Source organism: Amblyomma maculatum, chromosome 6, assembly GCF_055883805.1.
Source record: "Amblyomma maculatum isolate TAMU_Amacu chromosome 6, ASM5588380v1, whole genome shotgun sequence".
NCBI lineage: Eukaryota > Metazoa > Arthropoda > Arachnida > Ixodida > Ixodidae > Amblyomma > Amblyomma maculatum.
Window position 1 is genome coordinate 123,779,064 of NC_139349.1, and position 8,254 is coordinate 123,787,317.

General features: G+C 46.2%; 1 protein-coding gene across 1 annotated transcript; it reads left to right on the forward strand.

The window, feature by feature from the left end:
• Positions 1–6,511: 6,511 nt before the first annotated feature.
• LOC146186699 (uncharacterized) lies at positions 6,512–7,535 on the forward strand. Its single transcript, XM_084608090.1, has 2 exons — positions 6,512–6,697; positions 7,249–7,535. The coding sequence occupies exons 1-2, from the start codon at positions 6,541–6,543 to the stop codon at positions 7,533–7,535; spliced, it is 444 nt and encodes a 147-aa protein (XP_084464216.1). The 5' UTR covers positions 6,512–6,540.
• Positions 7,536–8,254: the final 719 nt, after the last annotated feature.

Below are 8,254 nucleotides of genomic sequence, written 5' to 3' on the forward strand. Positions count from 1 at the left end.
TAATAAAGTGATTTCTCGAATTTCAAGGACCGTGGGTATACTAGCTAAATTCAAATATTTCTTACCGCCTGCTGTTAAACTTCATTTGTTTAATTCCTTATTTATGTCCAATGTAAATTACTGTTTTCGTGTTTGGGGTAACACTACATTCACAAATTTAAACCAAATTTTCATTCTACAAAAGAAAGCCGTTCGACTCATTGCAGGTGCAGAACCAAATACACACACCAAAAGCCTTTTCACGGAGTTTAAGATACTTCCCATACATAATCTTTACTCTTTCACCTTGGCCAGAAGGTACAAGCAAGGTCTACATAACAATGAGGCCTTTATCACATCCATTGCAAATTTAAGTTTAAGGGAGGGTAGGTCTACATCCCGGTCACCCGAAATTTGGAAAGTTTCTTTTTTACGCACAACCTTTAGCCGCCAAATGTTGGAATTTTCACTTCCATCGTTACTTAATTATCTCCACACTCACAATATCATGGTAGAAAATGTTAGTATGTCAACGTTGAAGACTTTTTTTGCATCATAATAGAGATGGTTCCTTCGTAAAGAATTGTATAATGATGAATATTTTTTATCTTTTTTATTTTATTTTTTGTCCATACTATATATATGTATTGTGTCCATTACACTGATTGAGCAATTTTCGAACATACAAATGAAGCTTTTTTATTTTATTATGTTTCTTCAGTTTATGCAATGTCCTTGCACATTTATTTTTTCCTATAAAAGGTTGTCCTGCAGATTATGCACTGCTTATCTAAACATTTGCGACCGCTGTATGCTGTATTGTACGACCGCTGTATGCCTTGTGCCCCTGCCGCTTTGACGGAAATAAACTGAATTGAATTGAATATGCGGGCCTCCGGAGGTGGGAATGGTGCAGGTCGTGTCGACACTTTAGCAGAAGGGTCAGGTAAAAGAGCTGCCACTGTAACGTCAGACAGTGGGGTAAGTCCGGCGAGAGTAATAACCTCAGAAAGAACGTGCACAAAAAGGCCGAACTTGAAGAGTGGAATATAAGCGTTTTTATTTTCTTCGTGCACGATGTTATAAGGGAAACCGGTTCTACGCGGCAGTGTCACATCGGTTATGAGGCAAACAGTGTAGTCGCAATAAGGAACGGAGCCGAAAGGCGACATTTAGCACATATACTGCAGTTTCTGGTGGCAGGCTACTAAATATAGAGGAGCGGAGATGGAGCGTTGAAATATCAGAAGCCTTTCAGTAAGGACAGAGAGGCAGGTGTAAATTAAGCAGTCTAGAAGAACAATCAATGAGCTCGGAATGTGCAGCTAAAAAGTCGAGTACATATAACGTCGTGAGGGCAACTGGTGAGGACAGTAAATAGCACAGGATGTGGCGGTTGGCAATGATAATTCTCGTAGTACACATACCAATCACAGTAACTGTGCTGCCATCAGCAACACGAACGGTAGAGGAGGAAGCGGGTGTGAGGACTTTATTGAGTCATTGACGCAGCGAGGAACTGAGGACGGAAATGTGGGCGCCAGTGTCAATAAGGGCAGAAGCTGAGACTCCGTCCACGAGAATGTCAATGAGGTTACGTTTGGGTGTGAGGGTCAGTTCCAAGTTGACAGTCCGGATCGGTAATGCAGGGTCACTCCCGGGCGCTGCACGCTCCAGTTTTCCGAGTACGTGCCGGCGTATGATGGGGAGGAGCTGCGATGAGGCACCGGTGAACGGGATCGACGAGGCCGTGGAGATGGAGATCGGCTGGAGTGACAGACACTTGAGACAGCTTCGGTGCGAGGACCATCTGGGGGAGGAGGGAAGTGTCCAGGCCCAGCATATGCGGGGCGGAGCGCTTCAGGTTGGGCAGGGAAGCGTCGAGGTCCGTAGCAGTAGCGACACTCAGCGTTGTAATAAGAACGAGGAGAGGGGAAGATGCGACTGCGCCAATGACGTGAAGTGTGGCCGGCTCCATTGGCCTGTCGTCTGAGGTGCGCCACTCTGCAAGATTGCGACTAACGTAGCGACGTGGGGGAGCTTGGCTAGTGGTTGGAGCAGCAACTACAGAAACAGGTTGCGATGGTGATGAGGGCGGTACGAGGTTGGAGGAAAGATCGACGTTGGCAAGTTCCTGGCGGACAACAGCCAGGCCACAGTATTGGGCAGTGGTGATGGGAGGAGTGCCGGGGCTAAGGCCTCGAGCTCTCGCCTGACGATCCCAGTCATGGTTGTGGCTACAGAGGAGCCAGATCATCGCAGGATGATGTAGCTGCTGTGCTCGGGAGGTACTCAAAGCGATGTACCAGGCATCGTTGTTTAGCCTACTCGAATCATCGGCAGACTTGAAGCACCGACTCGACGGTAGAGTAATCCATGCAGAAGAGGATATTGAACTAGTCATCTGCGATGCCATTGAGGATGGACCCTTTGCATGGAGCTGTTTGCCTTGAGACACAATGCGAGCCCGTCGTGAATGTCGGCGCCCAATCGTGGTGGATTGGGCGCGAGACGAAAGTTCGGTTTTGGCTGCGAGAGCCCGTCCAATGGGCTTCCCGAACAAGTCGTGATGCTTTTGCTTGCAAATTTCCCAGGTCACCAGCTCGTGCTCGTCATTTCGGAACCACGTGAGAGCGGTTCCCGCCAAACAGAAAATGAGATTCGCCGGCATGATGGTCGCGTCCAAGTGGATGTTCCGGCTGCAGCGCTCGTATTAATCTAGCCAATCGTCAAATCTGTCTTGCCTTTGCCATTAAAGATGGGAGAGTGGCGGATGTTTGTGAGGACGAGTGGCTGCGCCGATGTTGCTGCGGTGGTAGGAGTTGCCTCAAAGGTCATAGGGACTGTTGACGTTGCGATCCCACGTAGGTGGCGGCCACTGCGCAAATCCAGCCTTTGCCTGCTTAAATGGATTTATTTGCGCACACAGGGATCTTTAGCCACCTCCACCAAGATTATACATGGCCAGGTTAGTCCACGAAGGTTTCAAGATGACACAGCACACAGATGCTCAGCAGCGTCTAACGTTTTTCTAGCATCAGCCGTTGCTACAACTTCGTCTTCTTCTGTGTCACTGTTACTGATTGTTGTCTTCTTCAAACGTCCAGCGACCTAGGGCATATATGTCACAATATATTATTTCATCAACGCTCCAAAGTAGCTCAGGATAATATGTGTGTCTTAATGGCAATGTAAAAAATAATGTATATAATCTGAGCAACTCTAATTGGGTCTGACATAGCAAGGCGCATAAGCGCCTTTTGTATTGTGTCGTTGTTTGACTGTAGCCAACACGGTACCTTGGTCCGAGGTCTTGCTATGTAGCCGAGCACTTAATCATTCAACCTTCCTGAAGTCTAATTCAGAATACATATATATTAAACACCAAGTTTGTCACTTTAGTATCGTTCTATGCTCTCATAACTTTAATGAAAGGAGCAGAATCTTGCTAGCGAGGCAAACGCTTCACATCTGTGTGACTGCAAGCGAGTAGGTTTGAAACGTACACAAATTGAGCAATTGTATTTTGCTTGCAGCATCTAATGCAGTGCAACAAGTCGTCAGAGAATATAACACTGCTCAGTTTGCAAGCCAGAGACATGTTGGGGTAGTAGCAGTACGCTTTATTATGATTAAAATGTGGCTAATGCTCTCAGCACTTCACTTAGAACCATTTCAATGCCCAGGATAACATTTGTATACTGGGCAAAAATACACAGTAGGGCAATCTGCACAGGATGAGTTGTTATGCATTAGTACGCTCTGGGCTGCATAAAAAGCCATTCGTATGCGCATAAAGTCGACAATCGAAGTAAGGAGAAAATAAATAAAGTTTCATATGATCCTCAGTTCCCTAGCCAACCTTTTACAGGTGCACTTGGCTTCATTTTGGAAGAGTGATCATGAAGGGCTACATTTATATACACTTTGGATTTCAAAGAAGAAAGGCAGGAGAGGGCAGAGGCGGCGAGTAGCTTAATTATCCGAAGAATGCTGCCATTGGAAATGGTTTTTGTGACGTGGGAACTTGTGACTCCTGAGCAGGAAAATTATTGGCAGCAGCAAAAAAATAAAGTGTGAGGAACTCGGTGAAGGACTAGAAGCATCACACTGGATTTTGACATATGTTTGATGGACTGGATTAGCGATTTCGAAGGGACGTGACAAAGCAATCACCGCAACCGAATATTTTAGAGTTATCTGGAAATGGTGAAACATCAGCACAGGATGTCAAAGAGTGTTAAAGCGAAAAATAAGAGATAAAAATAGGTCACTGATGACCTAAAAAGCACGTGAAGTGGATTACAGGGAAGAATACAGAAGGCGAATCACGACGCCAACCTGGCTGAAAATACAAGTGCGTGCTGCGAAAAGAAATGTCAAGAAAGAAATGCTTGGGTTATGGGATTGGAGAGTGGACGAGTTCAAATTGTGGTATTGAAATTGCTGTGGTCGCCACCGATGGTTTCCTTGGTGTTGACCGAGTCTAAATTTAGGATGATATAAGTAAAATAAGGTATGGACCGGTGTTTGCCACGGTCGGGTGGGATGGATGGGGTCTGTATGAAGAATGCGACTCAGCTTGGTGGGAAGCTCCGCAACCTGCGCACTCGCTTTCGCTCGCTATGGTGACCCCCAAGCCGACTGGGGGCGTTAAATTCGCCTACAATCTGAACGTGTCTCGACCCGCGACTTTGAGCGCGGCATTCGAGGTCTGCAAAATAAATGTGTTGAAATTAGGGAAACAGTAAACACTGAGAATATGAAGTTGGTGGCCCTGCTTGCGGAGAGGGAGGACAACAACCACCATGACGCATATCAATTTAAAGATCGAGATCATTACGATTAGCTGTATAATATTTGTGGGTGCAAGTACAAGTCAGGGGCACTGTTGAAACGTCGTTTAGTCCCCGAATGCAGAGATCTTACTTGAAACGCGCTTGGACTTGACTTGGGCAAGTCAGCTTGAAGCATCAAGCCGACTTCAAAACGCCCAAGTCGGCCAGCGCGTTTCATAGACGCTCACGCCGACTTGCTTTGCCAAGTCAAGCACATGCTTCGTCAAGTCGAGGTCGTGCTTCGACTTGAGAACACATTGCTCGTCTGTGACCGAGATTAACAATAAATTTGTTTCCGTAACGCATGTTGCAGGCAAGAAAAGTATATAATTTGGTAAATATAAGCAGGCGTGTAAATAATTTGAGAGCTTTTTGCAGATAAACGCTTCCAACGGGCACTGTAGATCAGTGCTCTCTGCTTCTTTTGCACGAATCATGTTTTCGGTTGGCACCTTGCACGGCTGATCAGCTGCGCCAAACACGCCACGCATGCAGTCTTTTCGTCTTTTGCACCCGTTGAGTCAAGTCGCTTTCTAGTCCTTCGTTCCATCTGTCAAGGCAAGACGATGTCGCAACTGCCCCTGTCGCAACTGTGCGCGTCGTCGTTTGAAAACACGCCTTCGCCACGCAGGGCAGCGCCTCGTTTCTCTGCAGAAGAGAAAAGTTTATTAGCCGAGCTTGTAAACGAGCGTGTCAAATATTTGGAATGTAAGCGAACCGATGTGGCCTCCTTGGCGAAAAAAAACGAGGTTTGGAAGGAGGTGGCGAAGATATTCAATTCGCACCACGGGGTTACCCGGCGGGACCTCCTTCAGTTGAACAAGTGCTGGGCTAACCTGAAGCAAAAATGGAAGGAGAGCACAGCAACGGAGAGGCGGGAACGTCACAAGACCCGTAAGCGCTTTTTGCAAGCATGTTTTGTATTCATAGATAATTACGCTTTCCACCAAATATACTGTTTACTGCTTTCGTTATCTGCAAGTGTCATGCTTTCCTGACCTCCACTGCCTGATGCTTTCGAGTAGGCACAAAAACATCGCATACCAACACTACTGACATATAACGCTTTGTCTCACACACACGCTACATTCACGTTTCTGCATGTGTCGGTAAAGTTGCCATACCTCGGCAAAACACATATGCACGTTCATTTCTTCCAAGAACAAGCCGCCCGGAACTGCTTGCCTGCTGCCCTTGTCATTATCGGCGAACTCTCGCTTTCGTGCAGCGCTTACAAATATCATTTTTACTCTGTTTCTAGCTTCCGCTTGTTCAGTCCGCCTTCGACTGTTCTTTTTTTTTTATCTTGGCATTCAGCCTGTTTGCCTTCGACCGTTCCTTTTTTTTTCATTTTGCTTGATATGCACTGACCTGTTGTAGCCAACTGCGAATTTTGCAGTATTTTTTAGCGTTTTGAATACGCGTTATTTCATTTTCTGTTCCCTTGTTTAATTTCTTGTATTGAAGTCCGAGTGTATCTTTTTGCATTTTTTCCACTCCCCTCTTCAATGCAAAACATGAGTAAAATAAATAATAAATAAATATTTTGTATGGGGCTGGATTACGCAAATGGTTTCCAATCAACAGCAAGAGGAAGTGGCGGAAGGTAATTGCAAATAGAAATACTTTGTTGTTGAGCGTTCTCATCACTCTGGACTGAAAGAAATATTATTTTCCAGGGGGAGGATCAGCACCTGCTGCTTTGGACCCTCTCATTGAGCGGATGGGAGCAGTGGTGGGCCACATGGCCACCCGAATTCGCAACAAATTCGACAGTGACGCAGCACTGTACCAGCCCCCCGTCGACAGTTTGCCCGTCGTGAGGCTGCTTCAGCCTATGATGGACGGTGCTGCTGATGAGGCAGACTTCGATTACACAGGTAGGTTATTTTGCATCAGTGTGTACTGGAGTGTCAAGAAAAATGTTCCTTTTCCTCTGCACTATTTTAATATCACTGACGGCATGTACTTTGAGAGCCGACGCTGTGCCGAGGGTTGCAGCTGTGCAGAACAGAGCGAGTTGCTTCTCATTGGTAATACCACTGTATAAATGTTCACCAACGTGGAAGTTTGGCCTTTTTGGTACCTGTGAAAAATGCTGCCTTTGCACCTAGGCAAGGATGCATCAAGAACGGTATACATGCGAGAACATTCTTTTCATGTATAAGTACGAAAGCCCGATCCCTATGCAGAAAGTTGGGTCACTGTTACAGGAATGTCGCAGTCTGGGGTGGTATTACATGACACTGGATCACTTCTCAGTTGCTTTTTAATGCAGAAATGGAGCCATAGCCTTGTGTACATTTGGTGGAAGTCTGGAGAAACAACATTGCACAGTAGCTTGTGTGTGGAGCTAAGAAATGAAAACGGTAGCGTTTCTTGACCTTAGGATTGCCTTGTTTTTCATATTTTGCCTTTTTGTCTGTTACAGACGAGTGGGAATCCAGCAGCCTCGTGGAACCTGGAGGCCACTGTGAACTAGCAGTGAGTGCGGCTAGTTCAGCTCCAGAACCAACTGTGCACGGCGACAGCAACTTGCCACCCGTTGTGCGACCTGATGCTGCCGTTGCCAGCACAGTTGATTCTGGAGCTGATGCCAGCTGTCCCACTGCCCCGGAAGCTGCTGCCTGTGGCAACAGAGCACCTAAAGGCCGGATGGCCCTTTTAGAGAAGTCATTGGGAGAAGAAAATGAAAAAAGAACAAGTCTTCTCCAATGAGAGCACACTATCCGTCTTCAATTAATGGGCGAGGACCACCAAAGTGTGCTCAAACAGCGAGAATCCAAGACCAAACTAGAAGAAAGGGAGTCCGCAGCCAGACTGCAGCTTTTGAAAGATGATCGCAACGACATGCTTGAAGAGAGGCGCAAGAAGAGGAAATTTGAAGAACAAATGCGTGAAATGGAACTGCAGCAGCGCCAACTCGACCTGCCAGATTGGCAGCAGAAAATCACGTTTGAGGAGCAGCTGCAAGCAGTCGAATTGGAGAGACGCAAGCTTGAGGTGCAAATTCTGAAGCACAAGCTTCGTAAATTAGAAGATGACGAAAACTGACCTTTTCATTTTGTTTAATTCGATTTCTCAAAGAAACCTGGGCAATGAGGCACATCGAAGCAGAGAACTCCCAATATTTCCATCACCTGATGTTCTTTAACATGCAGTGACATTGCACAGTACACAGGTCCCCTGCTTTTAGTTTCCCTCTTTTTGAAAAACTTCCGGCTCAACCAAACATTTCCATCACCCAAGTTTGTTTAACGGCAGTGACATTGCACTGTACACAGGTCCCCTGCTTTTAGTTTCCGTCTTTTTGAAACACTTCTGCCTCAACCAAGTATTTCCATCACAAAAGGTTCTTTAACGGGCAGTGACTTTACTCCGTACACAGGTCTCCTGCTTTTAGTTTCCATCTTTTTGAACAACTTCCGGCTCCACCA

Bases quoted from the DNA above. Each gene is read 5' to 3' on its own strand.
- LOC146186699 (XM_084608090.1), top strand. From the start codon at position 6,541: ATGGGAGCAGTGGTGGGCCACATGGCCACCCGAATTCGCAACAAATTC. The intron at 6,698-7,248 runs GTAGGTTATTTT...TGTCTGTTACAG, and splicing joins GGCAGACTTCGATTACACAG to ACGAGTGGGAATCCAGCAGC.